At 40.5% G+C, this 22,390-nt stretch overlaps 1 protein-coding gene across 8 annotated transcripts in view; it reads left to right on the top strand.

The window, feature by feature from the left end:
- AKT1 (AKT serine/threonine kinase 1) overlaps nucleotides 1-22,390 on the top strand; it is a 76,822-nt gene that overhangs the window by 36,436 nt on the left and 17,996 nt on the right. For all 8 annotated transcript variants that reach the window (XM_049828470.1, XM_049828473.1, XM_049828469.1 and 5 more), the window contains 8 exons: nucleotides 3,464-3,592; nucleotides 10,188-10,299; nucleotides 13,108-13,255; nucleotides 14,364-14,495; nucleotides 14,663-14,728; nucleotides 16,405-16,473; nucleotides 17,193-17,318; nucleotides 18,629-18,757. In XM_049828470.1, the coding sequence (XP_049684427.1) occupies nucleotides 3,464-3,592; nucleotides 10,188-10,299; nucleotides 13,108-13,255; nucleotides 14,364-14,495; nucleotides 14,663-14,728; nucleotides 16,405-16,473; nucleotides 17,193-17,318; nucleotides 18,629-18,757 (911 nt within the window). The remainder of the gene's footprint in view (nucleotides 1-3,463; nucleotides 3,593-10,187; nucleotides 10,300-13,107; nucleotides 13,256-14,363; nucleotides 14,496-14,662; nucleotides 14,729-16,404; nucleotides 16,474-17,192; nucleotides 17,319-18,628; nucleotides 18,758-22,390) is intronic.

Genomic DNA, 22,390 nt, shown 5'->3' with positions numbered 1-22,390 from the left:
GAAAAGGTGTTAATGTTTTTCAGTCAGCTTTGTCCCAGCAGTTCCACATAATTATTTTTTTCTCTGTATTGACAAACTCCTTTTCTGCCTAAAATACTCAGATTTGCTGCTGTGATCAATGTGGTCCTCCTCACAGGTTGTAGGAAGTTTGTAGTGTTTTCGCTAATCATAAAAATATAAACTTGTTTCTTGAGAATATGCACTTTGTACATTTTCTTGATGACTGCGTTGGTGAATCTGTGTTTCAGAACTTCTGTAGAGGAATGATAGTTTGCTCAGGCTTGAATGTAAAACTATACTTACAGATAGATACCTGATTGGGAAGTCACACACCAGGCAATGTCTTGCCACTTCGCTGCAAGATGCGGAAGTATAACCTCAGTGGGTTATATGGTAGAATTTATACCACAGATGCTGCAGGGTGCCTTGTACTGTCCTTGGCAAGAGCAATAATCAATAATATGTATGCTTGCCATATTACAGGATTCATCAAGCTCCAGATATGTGGAAAAAGAAGTTTAAAATCTTGTTTGCAAATTAAAAAGGTGGATCAGGAACCAGCACCAGCTAAAGCAGTGGATAAGGGAAGGTCCAAGTAGAATGGTCCTTGCAAAATGCCTGGCAGTAACGAAATGCTTGATTTTTCACGCAGAAAGAGTGAAGAAAGAGTGAGTGTGGAGGAGGATGCTATATATGTATGGAATACACCATTTTAAACACTATGTGATTAATCTCTTAGATGATGTGTTTCTAACAGAGAAACAGATCGGTGGAATAAAGCTGTAAGAAAGTATGAGAGCCAAACATAAGCATCTAATTTAAGAGGAAGGGTCTCTTGTGACAGTACAGTGTAATTTGGTGTAAAATTATGCATAATTCACTGAAAATAACCAGATAATAATTTCAGAATCTGCAAGAAATAAATGTATCCTCTGTAAATACCAATGGGGAAGACGTGTAGCGTAGATTAGGGAGTAAGGGAAATGGAAACTCTGTGTCTTGCCCCTCTTCAGATATTTTTTGTCCCATCCAATCTAGATTTAGTCCTAAATGCAGGTATGATAAGGGCTATGTGATGGTTCCTGGGTCTCCTGGGTCTGCTTTATGCAAGAGAAGAAAATACCAACAAGTCAGGTATGTAACAGTGCGTTCCAAAATCGTGATGGTCGGGGCAGCTGCTTCCCCGACCTGCTTACCTGACAAACCTCTTGTCAAGAGCTTGGCTGAGCGTGCCATGTATCTTCTTGTCCCTGTAGTCACATCTGTGGTCTAATAGTAATGAGATTGGAGTAATCTCACTGATCTGGGCTGAGTTGGACTGATAATTTAAATGTGAAAGGCTTCATAATCTCCTACTGATCCCAGAAAGTTTTCAGCTTTTAATTAAGGTCAGAATTAAAAAGATGATGACAACAAAACCTTCCACATTTACCGCCTTGCTTATATGTTAAGGCATGACAGCTATAGGTGAGTTCTTCTGAAATTCCTAAAGCGACAATGACATTTTTGTAAACCTCTTATAGGTTAGTGTAATACTTACAGCTGTAACAGACGTCTCTAAAAGAAAGACTGAGAAGGCTTATTCCTTTTCCTCTCATCTTTCTTGTCCTGTGCCCTGTTTGATCAGTGCAAATGGATGTTTTCTGCAGACGTGGCCGCTGTTGGAAATGTGGCTCTGTGTGACTGTCTCTGCCAGTTCAGTAACTCTTAGTTTTTTGCTTTAGATTAGAAAATTAAAAGCCTAACGAGGGGTAAACAGGTGAAAGCAGCAGCTAGGGTTGCGCGTGCCCATGGCCGAGTGTCGTGGGCGTTGGGGTTGCTTGTGCTTCTGTGTGCGGGAGAGAAAAGTATGACTCTGAATGGAGAAGAAAAGACACCAGCTAGTGCCCGAAGCAGGTTGAAACTGCTCTGCAGAAGGAGAGGAGGTCTGTGGGGAGAGGAAGGAGGCAAAGCAGCTGCAGGGGAGTTCCTGGGGCAGGGTGCACATCTTCGGGAGAGAAATTACTGGTGGAGGAGAGCCGAGCAGCAGGAAAAGAGTGGAATGTGAGTGGAGCCTGGGTGAACAGGAGCCTGGGAGAACAGGAGAGCAGCAGGAGGTTGCCAGAGCCAATAAATCTGGGGAGTCTTTTCTTCTCACTGCTCTTGGTGGTTGTTTGAAGAGCTTGCCAGCAGATGAAACCGTGGGCACTGGGTACCAGCCGCTGCAGGGGCAGCATCACGGGGTGCGCAGGCGTGCTCCTGCTGTGGCAGACCAGAAAGAAGCTCCCTCGTCCTCTCCTTGATGTTGAACAAACAAGTGAAAACCATACTGGAGGGAGGAGGGTATAGCTGCTGCCCAGCTGTGGGTGCTTTGTTGTGACCACTTCTTTTTTTTTAATTTTAAATCAGTTGTTGTTGGGGTGAGCAGAGTTGGAAAAGTATGGCTGGTACCCTGATTTGAATAACACCTTGAGTGAGGCTTTTGTGATTCAGCTGAACAGAAACATTACTGCAGGACCCTGTAGGACCTAGAGGACTAGCTGACACCATCCAGGTAAAGCTATTTGAGGTTCTGGAGAGACTGCCTGAGAAGATGACAACATGGACAGTGAGCAAAGGGGGAAACTGAGGCATGTTGACAAAGTCACCCGGAAGAGCCACAGGTGGAACCCCTGTCTTCCTTCCCTGAAGCCCAGCTTAGTAAACCCAGTAAATAATTGAGGTTTTGATCAACTCTTTTCTTTTTATTCTACTGTTTGGAATGTGGCTGTAACACAGTCATGGAACTGTCATCTGTGCAGGTTACGCAGATAAGCAGTAGCATAGTGTCAGCAAGGGATCTTTTCTCTTGACAAAGAAGAGGTGGAATTTTCTTCCTTGTGGTGGTTATACATCATCCAGTGTTTTCCCCTTCATATTGTGATACATCATCTTGTGTTTCATGCTAGAGATGTTGTGAGAGGAGTGAGTGATGTTATATAACTTAAGCAGAGAATTATGTTCTTATGTTCTAAAAGTGACTGTTGGTTTGATAAAGCAGTTGACTAATTAGTAAATTACCCATTGTTTTTTAAAATACTTGCGCTGCAAAATGTAAATGAAAAAAATTTCTCCACTTGTCAGTATGAAAAATGACAATAGCAAAAATAATACATAGGACATCTGCTCTGATTTTTTTAAAACTTAAAATGCATTTAAGGCAGATGTTGCAGAATTTGAATGGAAATCGGAGTAGATGGAAGAACAAAACATAGCTGTTTACCTTTTATGAAGTCCCATTTTTATGGTTAATATCACTAGCAATATCTGATTCAGTGCCTGTATTTTTCCACTGTTTGTGTCAGAATGAACTGAATGTTCTTAAAACTGTTGCTATGTCAGGATGACATATAGTTTCAATATTAAAAAAAATAAAAATATTGGCGAGTCAGTATTTTGGGGTATTTTCTGATGTTGTCCCTTTTTGTCCATCCTTTCTTTCCAGGAGAATACATAAAAACATGGAGGCCGAGGTATTTTCTTTTGAAGAACGATGGCACATTCATTGGCTACAAGGAACGACCGCAGGATGTTGACCAGCGGGAATCACCTTTAAATAACTTCTCAGTAGCTCGTAAGTGTTTTTACCTGCTCCCTTGTCCAGTTTGGTGTTGATGTCGTCTTGTAGTCATAGTGCTGGTAAGCTGCATCAGTAACATTCAAATCTGCCCAGAGCAATGTATCTAAACACTAAATGTGTTTATCTGAGATGAACCCCCCCTTGCCCCATGTTTCTCAGTAATGACTGGCATGTGGAGGTTTGATGCTCTGCTTTTTTTTGCAGGTGTTTTTTGTTTTTTTCCCGCTGTTTCTGGTTATAGAATAAAACAGGTTTATTTGTTAATATTTTGTATGTCTGTTACTCAGCAAGTTGCTTTAAAGTGAAAATTAACCCAGGCATGTGTCTCGGTACTTGGCAGGTAGGCGCAGCCGAAGTGTTTCAGCCTCTGTTCTGCCACCAGATCTGGGTTCAAGTAGCTTTGATGGAGGTCAAAGTTACTTAATTGTTAGCATAAGAGAATGCAGTGTGAGTAGTGGTTTTAATGAAACACACTCAGTTTTTCTTAATTTTTAGCACAAAACCATATTTCTTCTGTTAGGGCCAACAAAAGGGTTTGGAAATAATAACAACTCCTAACCTCTGCACTCTGTCCTATGCAAACGTTTCCGACTTTGCTCAGGTGCTGCAGCACAGGATATGATAGAAGACTCTGAAGATAATTTCCTTTTCTTGCTCATGTTTTTAACCTTTCGCTGTATACTTCCAGCTTTTATTTTCTCCTGTTCTTAATCTTTCCTGTCTCATGATCTGCCTATGTCTCGTTCCACCACTTAAAAATAGATCATTGTGGCACCTGTTATTAACAACGATCTGTTCCGTGTTCCTGGTGACTAGTGGAAGCGAAGCTCTGCAGAGAGAAGGGTAGGGGCTTTCTCTCTTCATTATAGGGTAGCTTGAAATACATGGGGTTCATCTTTATAGTTAACCTTTGAGCAGGCAGATTTATTTTGGAACAATCTGGGCCTGAAGAGGGCTGGGCAGCACTAGGAATTAATGCAAATGTTCATTTTTTTTCTGCTGATAGCAACATATACCTGTTCTGACTGATGATGGGAATAAATAATGGACATGCTGTTGCCTGGTGCCTCTGTGCAGGATGCCAAGAGTGCTTTGGGGTTTTTTGTCTTGTTTTAGAGAGCGAATTGTCGTAGTGTTTTCATTTCGGTAATGACACGTACTTCCCTCTTTAGACTGGTATCTCTTTATGGATCAAGAAGGTAAAGAAAAGCAGCAGAGAGCCATTAATTCATAAATTAATTCAGTACTTGGTCTGTAGCCAGAGGCTTTTAACAAATGCACTTTTTGCAGGACACTTCTGTTGCTGCTGTGTTACTTACGATAATTATTTACTGCAGCTCAGTGCTAAGGAGTAAAAAAAGATGTGTCCATTGCCTTCTCTTTGTCCGAGTTGCCTTCAGAATGGGTTAACTTGAATCGGTTTTCACAACAGGAATATGGTGCTTTTTTTGGCAGATTGAGCCCATCAGTCTTGGCATTTATAGATAAACAAGTTGGTTACCATGGTATCTGAGCATTGTTGAAAGAGACAAGACTCATGCCTATAGAGTAAGGTGTAGCCCCCGTAAGAGGGATTGCAGGGAGGGTGGTGGGTGGAAGGATGTTCCTAGCAGTGGCTCTTGCCTGGTGAACCAGTGACAGGTTGGGAAGGCCTTGATGACTGGGGGAGTGGGCCTCACTGCCAGAAATCATTATTGTGGTTTTGGGCTCACAGAAGCAGCTGTTGCCCCACCAGGATTTAATTTCTTATGTAGGCATTGGCATGCAGTGCTGCTAGCACCTGATGTGCGGTTCCCTTCTGGGTACCCTCCACACTTGTATCATTTGGATGTGTTTTGCACCACAAGTTTTGCCTTTGAACCTGCCTGCCTGGTACTTTCATTTGGGTTAACTTGTTGAGTTAGCATGAGTGAACTTGAGCTGCCTTTGGAGGAAGGCTCAGGCCAGAACACAGCCTTGCACTGCAGAGGCAGCCTGTAGAAGCCTCCTGCCAGTGAAAGGTGGGGGAAATTTAGCTTAAAAGTTTTGTAAAAATTCTTTTTTTTTTTTTTTTTTTTTTTTTCCCCCCAAGAGACCATGATACTCCTCCTGACTTTTTTTGTTAATTAGTGAACTAGATTTTTTTTTTTTTTTTTTTTTTTAATGAGATGGCAGGCTGTCTGTGTCAGTCTGTTCTTTGGAAGTGGTCCCATGTTTCTGATTAAAATCTTTACCCTCTTCTGCTGTAAAATAATGTAGGCTTTTTTATCTTTGCAAGTAAAAGATTTTTTTCTCATGAATGGGGGACTCTTCTTACTTGTAGTATAAAATTCATATTAAGTGATTTTGTCAACCCATGAGAGGTAGGAAATACTCAATTCAGGAGAAAACAGTGAAAGAAGGTAGCATCTAATGATGATCTGTCTTTTCCCTTAACAGATATGAAGAAAGTATTAGCAATAAATAGAGTATGCTTTCCACGTGCTTGACAGTCTCTTCTTTCTCCTATACCTGCGTTTTCCTTTCAGTCTGTGAGGGTTTTGATAATACATCTTCAAAAACTTGTTTCTAGGGCACCCCATAGGTAGGTAGAGAGGCTCACTTTTAAAGTACCTTTTTCTCCACCTAATTTTCCATTTAAAATAGCCATATATCTATGTTTGTAATTTAATGATATGTTTAAGGAGTTTATTCTCCCTGGAAGTAACCTATTGGTGATTTATTTAAAAAAACAAACAACCCCAAACTTCTGAAGGATGGTGCCTGAGTATTAACTGTGGTTTTTGTCATATTTGTGTTCATGTTCTGTACCTCACCACTAGTAAGGCAAAAGGAATAAAAAAGCTTGTAACTAAATAGTTCTGCTCCAGAGACCCTGCAGATAAATAACCAATAGAGCCTGTGTTGTAAATCTGTGAGATAAGTAGCCTTCATGCCGATTGTAATCTTGGATTATCATGTATGTCTCCCTATTAGGTTATAAGCCTTTAAAACCATATAGCTGAGAAGAGCAGTATATTGTGAAAAACCACATGGAGAGAGGCTATTCCTGCTAGAAAGAAGGGATTATTTCTCCAACTGTCAAAAAGGAGGGTGGACTGTGGTGGTTTTGTTGTGCAGCTGAAAACATAATTGCTCAACAATATGAGTGCTCCTTTTGGGACAGGACTGCGTGCCTGCAGTCAAGCATTTATCAGAGGGCATGAGATGGCTAGATTAGTGAACAGACTTTTTTGTCTGCTGTTACTAGGGGCCACCTTAGCCCAGGTCTGTAACTCAGGGCTCCCAGCTCCTTGCCTTTGCCATGCTGAGCTGTTTGGGGGCTAATTTATCCAGTGGTGCTAGCAGAAAAGGAGCACTTCAACATAATATTCCTGTTGGCCTATCCAAAGTTTTATTTATTCATCATTCTTCTTGCCTGATTTACTTATTCTTCCCATCTCCTTCCTTAAAGAAACCAAAGCAGGAATGGGAAGGATTCTTCCTTGACGTTATTGTTTTAAGTGTGATGTCATTATATAGGGAGCAGAATCTGACACTTTCATCGAAAGTAATCTGCCTTTTACCTTAAGTGCTGGGGAAGCAAATATTGTGACATTTTAGAAAGTCACTGGGATAATACTAAGTGTCTTTCAAATACAAAATGGTAATTTACATTTGAATGCCTTAGTGTCTATTCCTGTTAGGAACAATTTCTCTGTCCTACTTACTTTAAAAGACCAAAGGCCAGGAAAGAATCGAGGCTCTTTAGAGCAATTTAAATCATTTTTAACAGGCTGCTGTTCATAGTACTTAATTTGTTGCAAATGGGAAATACTTATGTTGGCCTGTTTGACAGCAAAAACTGTCTTCGAAGAGGGGAAGTGGGTAAGCGACCCTCGGCCCATATTTCAAAAGTGAATGTTCATATAGCAGAATCCCCTACATGCCGTGAATCAGACCTGATCCGTATCTGTGCTGTGCTGTAGTGGCGCATGTTGCAGTACCTGATTACAGAAGGCAAGTTTGGTGCTTCTCTAGCTTGCCAACTATGGTGAAGAGCACAGAGCTAGTTTTAAAAGTAAGAAAAAAAAACCCCTACTGCTTCATTATTTTATTGATAAAATCCATGCAATTGGTGTATATGGGGAGAACTAAGTGGTAGCTTCAAACTTTCTGAAACCTATGTGGTACAGCACTTTGGTAAAGCAATTTAAAAATAAAGCCTTCTGTATTTCTTGATATGTGCTGTTATGATTGAGCAGGGTAATTAGACAGCATATTGTTCACTAAACAAAACACTTCTATGTGACATACTTGAATTATAGTGGTTATTAACTGACAAATCTCTATTATTCATCTTGCTGTATGCCTTAAAGATTGCTGGATCAGCAAGCTTAACAAATATCAATGGACAGTGCTGATTTAGGGGAAAAGTGGTGATGTTTAATTGGTCCCCTTCTATGACAGAAAATGCCTTGTGTGGTTTATTATGCTGAAATGAAATGGTTAAACTTTAGAGTTCATGGCTAGTTTAAATATCTGTGCTGCTACTTCAGAATACTTAATCTGAGGTACTAAATGTGAATCTAAAGTCAGTTTATTTCTTCATAATGTTGCACTTCTAGGTAAGTATAGGAGAACAGCTCTGGATTAGCATGAGGTTAGAAATAGTCTGATTTTCTTCTTTGAGTCTTCAGCCAAATTCAGTATCTGTTAGGGCTGCATTGTGCAGGCTCATAAAGAACAACCCCAGCCTTAATCTAATCATGTTAAGCAGACAAAAATGGGAGGCAGAACAAACAAACAACAACAACAACAACAAAAATGAAGAGTGGCTAAGGCAAGGTGGGCAATCTGGGAGCAGGAACGAGATATTTTGAGCTGAATTTATCAGTACAGGGCTTACTGGGCTGTGCCGGCTTGTGCAGTTGTGTTCGGCTTTCGTTGCCATTCTGTGAAAGAGGATGGAGGTAGCTGGAAGGCTAAATACGGCACTCTGCAAACACGGCTGCGTCGCTGTGTGGAAGTTCTTTAATCTCGGTGAATGAAGGAGTGCCGTTTATCACACTAAAACCTTTTCATGACTCATTAATAAACTTTCTTTTATCTAATTGCAGTGCTTTAGTAGGATGCAGTATAACCTCAGCGTGCTATTAAAGAAAAATTAGATTTTCTTGTCATGAAAAATGTAAAGTTACTCATTGAAAACCTTATAATTCCAGTACCAAATGAGGCATGAAATATATTGCCAAAAATACGGCGCCCAAAAACACTGGCGGTAAATATTTTATCTTGGTGCTAATTAAGAGCTTGAATTTAAAACTGAGCATTCTAAATTATCACAATAATAAAATTAACCTAACGATACTAGTGTAGCCTTAGTAACGTGCACTGTTATTCTGGCCGGATTCTGTCCTTGACTTGCACATTGCTGATGGTGGAGGATGTTCATAGCTCTAGCAGTAAGCAGAAATTTCTTCTTGTCTTCATAGTACCTTTTTATTTACTTGGAAGTTGATTTAGAACCCGAAGACCAAATAACAGCAAGCTTGTTGTTTTTTTAACTGCAAGGAAAAGAGTTTAATATAAGAAAAAAAATCCCAGTTATCTCTCTTCCCCTCCCCCAGCCCTGCTCACTTTGTTACTTAATTTGACATTCCTTTTAACAGGAGCTGTTTAATTAGCATTAGATTTTCTGTTAATGTAAATCTGAAAAATGTGGTGGTTTGGCTTCTGTTTTTATTTAATTGATTTTTCTTTTGTTTTTCAGAGCCTCTCTTTTAGTATAGCTAGTGTACCCTTAATCAGGTGCATTTTCAGGCCTAAATTTGTAGAATAAATACTCATAACATCCTATGAAGCTTAAAATAGTAGGTGTGATTTAAAAAAAACCAAACCGCTCAGCTTTCGAGAGCATTTTTATGAAGGAAGAAGTGGGGTTTTTTGCATGTAGCTGTACTCCTGTAGCCTTTTTGGGTTGTGCTTAAATACTGGCAATGATGGAAGCTGTTAGCTGCCTGTCCATACAGCATCCAACTCTGCGGCAGCTGTCCCAAAGGCGTTCTGAACAGGGTCTTTTCTGGGGGTGCCTCGGCAGTTTGATATTCCCTCTAGTGTTTGAGGATTGGAAATGCTGAGTCTAATCGTCAGGTCGCTGCAAAATGACCAAACATGCTCTCTAGCAACTCCTTGAAAGCCAAGGACAGGGTTTTATGTCGGGAAAGTCAAAGGGAGGGAATGTGGGGGTTTGGCTTCAATTTCAGTGGATGTAATTGCTGCGTTATCAGCTGACTTTGTCCGTGTGCTCTGCTCTGGATGACCTTTGGAATGTAGGACCTGAGTCTGAACAGCTTCTGTGTTATCACATCACATTTCTACTTACCTCTATGGGCAGACCAAATGTGGAGCCGTTCTAAGCAGAATTTGATTTCGGTGCTGCTTAGATGACTATCTCCCAAGCTATTTATTGGTTTCATCAACACAGTAAATTGTCTCAAGTCTCCTAAAGAAGTACTTACAGAGATTTCTATGGCTGATTAATTGCAACAGTTTGCTAGATAAGAATAAAGACAAATGATTATTTAAACCTGCTTATGTACCATGACTCTTTCTTCCTTGATTGTGGTAGAGTGCCAGCTGATGAAGACAGAACGACCTAAACCAAACACATTTATCATTAGATGCCTCCAGTGGACCACAGTAATTGAAAGAACATTTCATGTGGAGACTCCAGAGGAGCGGTATGTTTCATTCATATTTAATACATAAACTACTTGCAAAAGCAGATGCAAGCGTTCAGCATTAATAGCGAGTCCTTTGCTCAAGCTCTTATTTATCGGATGATGTACGTCTAGACTGAAAAGCGACAAATAATTTTTGAGCGCCTCAGTTTTAGTGCGTGTTCCAGTATAAAAGATACCTTAAAGGGGGTTTCAGAGAGTGGATTTTGAGTAGTACTTACAAATGAAGTGTTGCTAGGTTGGGTATCCAAAACAGGTGCAGGTGTGTACCAGCACACAGGTAGTTATTTCTGGAAACTTAAGGTTCATTTCTCACTGGAAGTGTTGTGGTATGTGAAATGAAGGGTTTCTGACCTGGGAGTTTCTGGAAGGGTGAGCACCAGTGAAACAGATTCAGGCAAAGTTGAGTTGTATCCGAATACTGACCCTTTAAAGTCTTTTTAGACGCCTTTTTTTTAAAGGAAAAAAATTAGTTGTATCATTGCTGATTGCTAATGTTTTATGCAAATTAGATAATAAAAGTGATAGTTATCTGCTGCAGGTGCAGATTTCTGTTTCAGCTGTTAGGAAACAAAGCTAAGAGCATGCATCCTGTGCTCTCATCATTGGAGAATTGATCTCTTACCTCCTGAGAGAACAGTTTTCCAGCACAGCTATTCTACAACTACAGAGTATTTAAATATTTACTTGCTCTTCAGGAACGGAACTTAAATTATTCCAGTACCATTGCCCTAGGGGAAGGGGTATTTTAAAACCCTTGTCCTCCCTAGATATGATACTGGCACATGTTTATTTTCAAGATCAGCAAATTCTACCTAATAATCTTTCCTTTTTTCTTCCATAGCCTTTGCATGCCCTGATTTAAAGAAGGTTCCTGTTTATTGGTTTTGATTCTGTTACAATGATCAGAAGAAGGTGAAATCAAATTAAAAGCAAAGAAAAAGAAACTGGTCCTTGTTTCTTTTAGTAGCTTTGTGGTCAGTGACCCTAAAGGGAGTGAATAACAGTTTCCACTTGGGGGAAGATTGTGTTTCAGTCTTGTTTTGTTCCCTCCTAGCCAATTAAGTCAGCTTTGTGACACTTCAGGGCTCGGAGTGTTAGTCACCTTTGTTGTGTACGCTTGAGACATAAAAGCTGAGGGTGAAATTCTGGTCTCCCAGAAATCAAAGATACTCATTTCAGGAGGACCGAGATCTCAACCAAGTCAGTAACAAATCTTACAAAAGATGTGAAGGTAGATATGCCTTTAGCTTTCTCTGTGCCTTTAAAACCAACATTTCTTTTTTGAGAGAGATGGAGAGATAAAAACACAGAAGAAAAAGTTCTTTTTGTAATTGTTCTGAATATGAAAAATTACTAGTAAATAAAGGAGTGTGTTTATGATGGTAAATGAAGTAGTCTGTGCTGGGAGTATAGGGAGAATGTTCAGAACGTTTAGCATTACCTTGCTACCCCAGACAGGGCTGGATAGTGCACGTTCAGACAAAAGCCAAAATAAAAAATGCACAGGGTGGGAAAGACCTTATGTGTAATTGGTGCAGGTTTTATTAGAATCTTATGTTGGGTACTTTTTCCCATGGACTTTGCTTCCTCTGGGAAATGATCTGCCTCTTCCATCTGTCACAAACTGAAATTCACATGTTCAGTTACAATTCCCCCACCCCTCCCCCCCCCCCCGCCCCCCCGGACAATTTCATAGAACCAGTGAAAAATTTGACATTGATTAGGATGGCATGGCTTCACTGCAGGTGGTACATAGAGTTGTTCAGCATTGGCTACTTCTGTTCCTGCTATAGCAGCGAAGTATTTTACCTGTGGTGTCCTTGGGAGAAGTGTTTAGCCAGTGCCCAGAAAATACCAACTAAACCACTACATCCCGTTCCCCACAGATACAAAAGATAGTAAAACATGGTAAATTCACATAGTCCACTGAACATGTCTTCAGTCCCTGTTTGTATTAAAGCCTGTCCCAAAACCCTGTAAGCTCTTACAAGTTGGATGCTTTACGTTCAATAAATTTGCAGTGAAATGAAGGCCAAGAACTTTCACTTCAGTAGTTTCCAAAGGTGTGAAATTTCCCAAAGGAGACTGGAGTGGAAGTGGTCTCCATGAGAGTTGAAGGGGTCAGTATTAGAGCACCCATTGCTGAAACAGCTGTGGAAACTTGTATGGTAACCAAGACCTGTGCCCAAGATAAAATGTCACTGCTTTTGCTGACATTCTGCGAAAATATACACAGGAATTGCTGTATTTCTGTCATCCTCTTTACAACAGAGGAATAACCTAAGTATACTGGGCTTTAATACCTTCTAGAACACCCCTTGCCATTAAAATTCAGGATATGTGTGCGAAGAGGTGGCATAGTGCCCCCAGCAGTTGGATATATGTGTTTCAGTGCACCATAAGAATGGAGAAGCTGTGTTTAATTGCTTTGTGCTGCATGGGAGCCTTTTGCTTTTTGGTTTTGGCAAGTCTGTTTTTGTTATGTAAATCTCTGTATCACCGGGTCATATCTTGAGCTGCTGACTGAATGCCTATTAGAAATTCTGTTGTCTGAAAAGCCTTATACTGTATCCAGACTGGGAGGACTTCAGTTGTCTCTTGTTTCTAGTACGATCAATAAAGATGTATGTTAAAAGTGCTCTTAAAAATGCATTTTTATAGTGCTTGAAAATGCACATAATTCGTTGTATGTTGCATCGATTCATCAAAGAACATTAGTTACTCTGTATTCTTTGGTGACTCTTGCCATGGCAGACGGTAATCTAAAGTCACAAGTAATGAATGTCTTTGCTTGTATTTTGCCAGGGAAGAATGGACAAAAGCCATCCAAACAGTAGCAGACAGCCTCAAGAAGCAAGAGGAAGAGATGATGGATTTTAGATCTGGCTCTCCCAGTGATAATTCAGGTGCTGAAGAAATGGAAGTTTCTATGACAAAGCCAAAACACAAAGTGGTAAGTCAGCGTAGCAGGAATAACAGTATTTTTTAGGTCTTCTTGAATGTAGACAAATAGCCATCAACATGCATCTGTTCCCATAACAATTCACAGTTGGTTGTAGATGCAGCTTCTGGAGGAAACGATTGTCTGAGCTGAGCAGGTACCAGCTGAGCTCTGTGCTGAGCAAAGCCTGTCTGGGTCCACTGGAGTTCTGAGTTCAGATGTCCTTACTGGATGGCTTTCAAGGCCAGCTCACTTCTGGGTTTGGTTTGCCTATTTTTCTGTGGTACAGAGCCTGAAATCATAGCTCCTGCTGGACTGTGTGACTGTGTAAACTCTTTGCAGGCTGGTGCAAAGATATTCCAGTGGATTTTCAGGATTTAGGGTGGGTCCAGTGGATTTAATTGCTCCGGATTAAGGGTTTAGGCTAACTCCCAGACAGCTGCTGTGTGTCTGTCCATAGTGTTCCTAGACTTTGGGTTTTTGCATCAGTCACAGCATTGTCTAAATGCACGGGGTCAGCTCAGCAACGACCTTCCATGAAAGGAGTATGTGCCAGAGGAGATCTTTGCCCTGTGGAGCCCTTTTAGGTATCTGTCTTCAGCCTCCCTTCACTTCTTTCTACCTCCTTGTGGTCTCCTGTTTGCATTTCCATTTTCCAAAGCGTTCCCACCTGCTCTTGTAAGAATTGATAGAACCTTTTCCCATGCTAATGCTATGTGTGTGGATTGTACTAAGGCACTTCTTTGAGTCCTTATCTCACCACTGTCATCCCCACTTCCTTTCATAAGTTTCAGTTTTGGGAAAACCAATGAAGTTTAAAAAAAAAAGAAAAAAAAAAGATAGCCTTCTACCAGTGTCATCACCAAGTATGTGTGCCAGCCTTGTATCATATCAGTGGTTTTACACTGATGGGGCTGGCTACTTATGTGTCACTCTGAGTTGTAGCTGCTGTTAGGCTTCTATGTCCTTGATTGAATTCTACTAAGCAAAAGGATTTAAAAAAACCACATATGCAACATATGCAATGTATTCTCACGTGAATGAGAAATTCTAGTCTGAGAATGATACACTTATTGTTAGTTTATGTAATTCAGTTCTTGTTTATCTGTATCGTTAACAGACCATGAATGAATTCGAATACCTTAAACTACTGGGAAAAGGCACTTTTGGAAAGGTCATTTTAGTTAAAGAAAAAGCAACTGGACGGTATTATGCTATGAAAATTCTGAAGAAGGAAGTTATTGTAGCAAAGGTGGGTAGATGGGGAAACTTGGGAATGTGGTTCACCCTTGATACAGCCTTTGGGAAAGTCATACCAAGGATTCTCTGAGTACTTGTAAAGAATTGCTCCATTAGTGTTTGAAATGGACCCGTGATCTGAGGAATCACTTTGCTGATTTCCTTCTGCTTGTGTTTCAGGATGAAGTAGCGCACACGCTGACAGAAAACCGTGTTTTACAGAACTCGCGGCATCCATTTTTAACAGTAAGCATTTCTCTCTCAGCTAAGTGTAACTTAACATCGTGACAACCAAGACTCTCCTTATTTTTTATTATTTATATAATACATCAGAGATCTGTGTTTTCAGAGTGGCTGTGTGTTTTTGTACCCTTCCATTTTTGGGAAGCACAAATTAAAATGCTTTTTTAAGTCTTCTGATTCTTGCAGAGCAGGTCCTCAGTACCTCTTGAAGACAGTGTTTTAGGGTGTGACTTTATGGCTCACCCATTTAATGGCTTGCTATCTCTGAGAGAAGTATCTGCTTTCGTTGTCCTCCAAATGCTTAGTCTCCTCATTGTATCAGAGATCAGGGTGACCCTGATCTTGTGACAAACAAGTTCAAGAAGATAGAGTGGGGGAAAAACCCTTTAATTTTGACTGCCTTTGTTGTTTTTTTAAGCTCCCAGAAGCAGCTTACTATGGAATCAGAGCACTGGTAGTGCCAGCCAAAGGGTAGTGGTGGGAGCATGTGGGATGGGACAGGGAAGAGCAAGACCATGTTTTATCTGCTGCTTTCCTTTTGGATTGGCTTAACTGTAAAATCAAACCATACTCTCAGTTTAGACCTCCAACACCAGCAGTCTCTCTGGGTTGAGTTTAGATACCGAAGTTCCACCTCAAGATTTTGTTTCTAGTATTTATTACAAGTTGGCTCTGAATTGTTTCCAACCGCTTAAGCCCTCTAAGAGACCTCTGTAGGATCCCGGTTGTTTCCGTCATCCAGGCACACAAGGGCTTAACTGGAATTTAGACCTTTTAAGCGTGGCCTCTGGAAGTAAATATTGGCTGTATTGGGTATAATCAGTAAATGTTTGTTGACATGTCTAAAACCCGATCCTCCCTTTCTCTGCAAAAATATGACTGGTTTGAAAATGCCACCCCTAGTAATGAAGACGATGATTTCATATGTGGTATTTTCTTTTTAATGCTTTCATAAACCCAAATATCCAAAACAAGGGCTGTCTTGAGAAGTCAGCTAGGAGACTGGGTTATGACCAAAAAACTTGAGACTGTGGCAAACAAGTTGTTGTTACTTTTGCCACAGGAATACATGTGACAGGACTGTACAAAGGCACCTTGTGACACTCCATCACACCCTCCATCCGGTCTGTTTTTGTGAATTGCTCACAAATTGATGGCAGCATTGCTCAATCCTCTGGCAGGCTGTCAACGGGGAGCAGTTGGAGGCAGCAGGGCAGAGACCAGGGTGCTGGTGTGTGTAAATATATCTGTTTCATCTAAAAGGGCTTATAGCCAGTGCAGTAAAATCTTGTGCTCTGGGGTTTGGTTGTGGCCTCTTGTCTGTGGGATGAAACTGTGGGAGCTTGTGGCCTGGGGAGGAAACTTCAGAGCCATTATTGGTACATTTTGTATCACTGTTAATGGGCCAGGACTTTGTTTCCCGGCATTATAGGTGTTACTGATAGCTTCTGCAAGGGATTGTTTTAATGTTTTGTTAAATTTATTTAATGAAATAAGTTGGCGGTGGATCAGTCCTCAGCTGCAACAGGAAAGTGTAAGTATTATGTAAGATCCAAGGACAAAACGTCCACTAAAATAGAAAATTTCATGTGTGTCTACGTTTCTGAAATTCTATTTAAAATGCTTTTATAACTGTCAGTGTGATCTGTCTTCTAAGTCTTGGTTTAAATCTGTTTCAGGCTTTAAAGTATTCCTTTCAGACACATGATCGCTTGTGTTTTGTTATGGAGTATGCTAATGGAGGGGAGGTAAGGGAAATGTAATAATGTTTAATACTTTAGGATTTTCCTGTACTACTACTAATTCTGTTTGACATTATTTAGCTAAGGTCCATGTTTGCAATTCTAATTAATCCAAGTTGTCCCAGTTAAACAGCTGTTTGCAGGTTTAACTAATATTAAGAATTAAGACTCTTAATTTTCTTAACTCCATTTTTAGAGAATAGAGTTTTTGGGTGTAGGTTCATATTTTACATGACAGCAACATATTGTAATCTGACAGTTAGTAATTCAAGAAAGCAAGGTTGCTTTCTAGTTGCTCTTCAGACAACGTTTTAACACTTTTTAATGAATATTGTGAGCATGCATTACTTTGGAGAGAACTAGAAACAGCAAACTACCGTTAGTCAAGAATGGAAAGTTGGAATATTAACATGTCTCTAAATCATGCATTAAGCTGTGGTTTTAATATGTTATTGTAGTTCAATCGATGAGGTTTTTTAATTTTCTGTACGTACAAGAATGTGTAGCACACAAACTGGTTATAAGTGTGCATCTGTGAATATGAGATATAATTGTCCAATCACTTAATTTATGATGCTTTTTAACACATTTGGGAACACAGCTGGATGAGGATGGGAAGGGATTTTCTTTTAAGTGGTATCACATTCCAAGCAGGATGGGCTGCGAAGTGCGAGACGTAACTCAGAAACATGCAATCTAAAGGTAACAAATTATCGTTCTTGTAGTTGTTTTTCCATCTGTCAAGAGAGCGTGTCTTTTCTGAAGACCGGGCTCGGTTTTATGGAGCTGAGATTGTTTCAGCGCTGGATTACCTGCATTCAGAGAAGAATGTGGTTTATAGAGATTTGAAGGTACATAGAAAAATAATTTCATAGGCTTTTTGGGTTTGTGCTTTTTTTTTTCTTAGTCACAAAAGCAAATGAGCCTGAACTACAAGAAAGCCTTTCCTGACTGAACTTCAACATAACAGCTATTGCAGCTGTTGGACTTGACTTTACAGGATATCTAAACACTTTTATAGTCTAAGAGGTTGTATAACGCATTTATCAGGACCCTGGCAGCTTTTCAGAGAATAGGAAGGGTTACTGAGCTACTTGGGTTGCATTTTCACTTGCCTGCTTATGTTCTCTTATGTTAAGAGAAACGTTGCTGGCTCTTCTGCATGGTGTAACGTAATCCTGGGCTCTTCATCCCAGGTCTTATCAGATAGATGCAAATTCATACTGTGTGGATGTTGTCCTTCCTTGCGATATGCTGCGCAGCACTATCTCCATAGTACCTGTTTGCAGTTAGAAAATTGGATAAGCTTCAAGTTGCTTACTTGTTTGGTGAGCACAAAAGGGGGAAACCGCCCCCCAAACCCAGCAAAACAGGAAATCTCAGAGCAAACAAACTTGGGAAATTCTTGAGGAAAATGCAGCAATAGCTTTTTTTTTTTTTTTCCTGAGAAGTGTTTTCAGGAGAGGATGGGGGATACTGGTAGTTCATTTAGGAGCAATTTAAAATGAATCATGCTGTGTAATGTTTTTAGGCTATGTCAAAGTCATTTTGGGATTCCTGCTGGGATTTCGTCTCCCATACTGCCATGATTCCTTTGACACTGCGCTTTATTTCATACACAGTAGAAACTCTGTCCTGAAATCTGGATGGCTTTCTGACAAATTAGTGGCGCAGGCTAGGTGCTGAGTAAATGTAAAAAGTGATTCTCATGTAAAGGGTTTATTTGGAAGTGGTTCCTTAGCCTTGCATTTGATTGTTTGTTTCATTTGCTATCCTTTACTGATGCAGAATATTTCATAAAATCACTTAGAGTAAAAGCAGGGATGAAGTTGTGTGAGGGGGAATACTTAATATATTTTTAAAAGAACTGGTGTTCTGTTGGTGATAATATTGTAGAAGTGGTCTACATTCTGGATTCTTTCTGTCTATATGGTCGGTCACCCAAAGACTGCAAATTAGTTACCTAACGTTCCCTAAAGAACTTAGGAAAGTGATATAAATGTATATTTACATCATACGTGCTTTGGCAGTTGCTATGGTTCTGACCCCAGTGAGAACAAGGTTGAAAAATAATCTGCAGAAATTCATGTCTTTCATTGACTTGCTCAGGAGCAGTGTATCTTACACATAATAATGTCTCTCATTTGGATTTTCTTCTCAGTTGGAAAATCTTATGCTGGATAAAGATGGACACATAAAAATAACAGACTTTGGACTGTGCAAAGAAGGCATCAAGGATGGAGCAACAATGAAGACTTTCTGTGGCACTCCAGAGTATCTTGCACCAGAGGTATGTTTATGTTGGCTGTTGTACTAAATTATCGTCTTAAATGCCATCCGTGATAGCAGTAGTGATACAGAATAATTCCTGTGCCATAATGTGTTCATACAGTAACTACTGTTATATAACAACACATAGTGAAAATCTTTTATTCATCATGTTCTGGGACCTATCTTAGCATAACAGTACGTGATAATTTTGGGGCAGGGTAGTATCTTCCTTCCACTTTAGGGAATATTTACATTTTACTGGAACAGTGCTTTCTTGTTGTGTCAGAAATCTAGTTTTAAAAAACCCTTTAAAAACACTTCAAATACTATGTGATGGATTGGTGACTGTTCTGCAGTTTGCTGTGTGTTGGCCTATTTGAAAGCTATTAACAGGACTTCGATTAAGTAAAAGTATTGTCCAATTCTTTTACTCTTTGAAAACAGTATAAGGTGACATGTTTTCACAAACAGGACAGACTAAGCTTTTTTTTGCAGTATTTAGCATGGTATGCATTAAAAGTGCCAACTGTTTTGTGCCTGTAAGTGCACAAGATGTTTCTTAATGTTAATTTGAACTTTTCAGCTTCAGAGGAAATAAATCCAAGCAGGGGATCTCAGTCCCCAAACTGTATGTTTTGGGGATTTTTTTGGCCTGATTTTTTTTTTTTTTGGTTTTGTTTAAGTATAAAGCAAAGGTGTCCTTGCAATTTTCATCCTGGAAATACTCCTTCTGAGAGTTGTGCAACACAGGTGGTGTTATAGCTGTGAGTTAGTTACAGGCAGATCAAAAGTGAAGTTGTGTGATAGAGAATATATGTATACATGGTATTTTGCAGGCAGACGCTAGTTTTCTCTGCCCACGCTCTGAGCTGTCTGGAAGCAGACTCGCTGTATTAGAAGGGCACCAAACCTGAGCTAATGCAGTGTGCCTCGCAGAAGGGCTGGTTGCCTTGTAGTGGGTGGCCTTTGCTACCCGTGGCATTAAGACTTCCACCCAGCTCGGAGCACAGGCAGAAGCAAGCCTTGGACTGCTGGCAGATTACATATTGTTGGCACAGCCAGGATGTAGCCTTTCTCCGAGATGGGAGACTTGAGCATTGCAAACTTTTCTGGAGTTGAAGTATGCAGAAGTACAAAGTATGGCAAACCAAAGCGGAGGAGGAATATTTCTAATGAGAGCTGATGGCTTTGCTGATCAGCACTTTTTGCTTGCATAGCAGCGGCAGTGTGCTCTTGGTTTCTGTCTGTCTGTCTGTCTGTCTTTCTGTCTTTCTCCCACCTGCTTTCAAGGGCCTCCAGTCTCTTCGTAATAATGAAGAACATGGGCACCTGTCGAAGTAGCTTGCAGCAAGGAGGTGGAGTCAGTCTCATGATAGCTGCCAGCTCTCCACAGATCACCAGAAGTCTTCAGTGAATCTAAATTGGGGTCTATGCACCACAATTTGAGATTTACTGATGCAGGGAGTAATTAGCAGCATGACAGAGTGTTTATTATTCATAAACATGGCTTTTATTTTAGCTTCCCTCTTAAAATCAATTGCTGAACTTCAGTTTCTCATCAAGGATTTTGAGGAGACTAAAAATATTTATTGTTTTGGTTTTGTTTTTTCCTAACTTGGAATGTGGGAATTCCCTGTGCAGGTGTTATGTTGTTCTTTCTGTTACATTATTTGCTGTTATTTTTCTTTTTAATATTTATGGTGAGTTGGCTCATCCAAAACCCTGAAGGACAAATCCTTTTGATTAACCCCGCTCTCTCCCTTACTTGCAAATCCCATCTGTGAGTTGGAGTGTTAAATTCTGGAGGCTTTTGTCATCTGGTCGGTAGCATGCAAAAAATCTGGAAATTGTGCATGAGCAATATTCCGTGCATTTAAGGTCATACATCCTTAGAAGCAGGGGTCTTGATCTTCTTGTCTGCATTTGTAACTTGAATCCGACATAGCGGCATGTTTGCACAGTTGTTGCATCGTTGTTTTTAGGTTCATACTGGAATCTTGTGCATGGATGACAGTGACTGAACCATGTCAACTTTGATGTGTCAAATGCAGTGATGGCTGTGATGTTTACAGCTGTTCTGCCTTCTCTTTCAAATTCCATCTCACAGCAGTCTGGAGCTGCTCGTTAGGAAATGATGATCCTTTAATTTAAGTGAAATGACCTTGTTACTTTACTACTCCCCAGCTATCTATTCTGTGTGTTGCAATAAATCATGGATGAGTGCAATACCTTTTTTGTTGCAGTATATTTTTGATACTAACACCATTGCTCTGTTCTGTGCAATCACTAATAAGAGCGTATGCTCGTTGTGATAAAGAACTTCGAAGAAATGAGCATTTTATTTTCTGTTTAGAATTAATGGAGGTGAAGAAAAGAGTTGTAGTTAGTAATCTAGATTATAATACAGACTATTAATAAGCTTACTAAAGTAACATTTGAAGTATTTGCTGCATTTCGAAAGCACCTGTAGCATTTATTACATACACAATAAAGGCTTTGTGGGTTTCATTTTCTTTCAGTCTCTCCTATTGCATCTCTTGCAGCAGTTTAAAAAATAAAAATCGGAGGCCCCATGACTGTTTTATTTTAGGTAACCCAAGTGTAGGGGAGTGTGAACAGGAAGCGCTTATTGAACGGGGTGACTCAGAGAGCGGTAACTGCATTGTCACACAATATCTCCTGTGAGCTGAAGGGCTGCGATGTCTTGGGAAGGACAGGGCCGGCTCCTGGAATCCTGTCCGGCCAGCAGCTGTGTCGGCCGTATACATATACGGGGCAGCTGCACAGCCAGCTGTCGTTTGGTGTGAATCATACGGCAGGGGATGCTGTAAATAGACCAACGTGGGGTAATCCAATACCTGGCAGCCTTTTGATTTTTACTGCAGGCCCTTTCCCCTCGTTCAGATAATTAAGGGGAACAATTAGTGAATAAAGAGAGACAGAGCGCAAACAGTTGTTATGTGGAGTGTCTTGATGCTTCTTTTTTGTGTGCAAAACCTTTATCGAGGTTTGTAAGAGGTTCAGATTCTGCTTCTGTTAAATTTGGGTCAACTTTGTTTGGCTCTTTCACCCTTTTAATTCTGAGTGTAAAGTATTCTGAATTGTAGCAATTTAAAGCTCACACAGACACCATGCAGTGAGAAAACACGATGGTGGTGTGGTCGTGGTTTGTGCTTTTAGCAAGAGTAAGCAGTTGAGTGCAGACCCGTGAAAAGAGTAAAGATGGCAACTAAAACCTGAGGACAGGGTCTGGAACATGAGACTGTTGGTGTCAGCTACAGACAACTGCGCAGGAGACACAAAGTCTAGAGAAGTCCTCGTAACATCCACTCCACAAGCCACAAAACACTCCCCACTCCCTTCAGCAACCTTCAGTGCAGAAGATCAGAAATGCACTATGACAGGGCTTCCCCAGAACAAGCAGGAGAGATGGAGGGCACTGCTGGAGTCCCAAGTCCCTGCACCAGCTGGGGCTTTGTTAGGTAGAAGTGCCCAGGGGAAGGGAAGAATGAACTGTGCTGGACTCCTTCTGCTGTGAGACCTGGCAGAAGTCCACCCCACTGACAGCTCCTGGGTTTGCAGCCCTCTAAGCAGAGGCAGGAGTGTTAGAGCTAGTAAGCAAGTGCCTTTGGAGAGGGAGGAGGGGAAACAT

The sequence above is a fragment of the Accipiter gentilis genome, chromosome 25, assembly GCF_929443795.1.
Source record: "Accipiter gentilis chromosome 25, bAccGen1.1, whole genome shotgun sequence".
NCBI lineage: Eukaryota > Metazoa > Chordata > Aves > Accipitriformes > Accipitridae > Astur > Astur gentilis.
The sequence above is the reverse complement of the archived record's forward strand: the minus strand, read 5'-3'. Positions and strand labels throughout refer to the sequence as shown.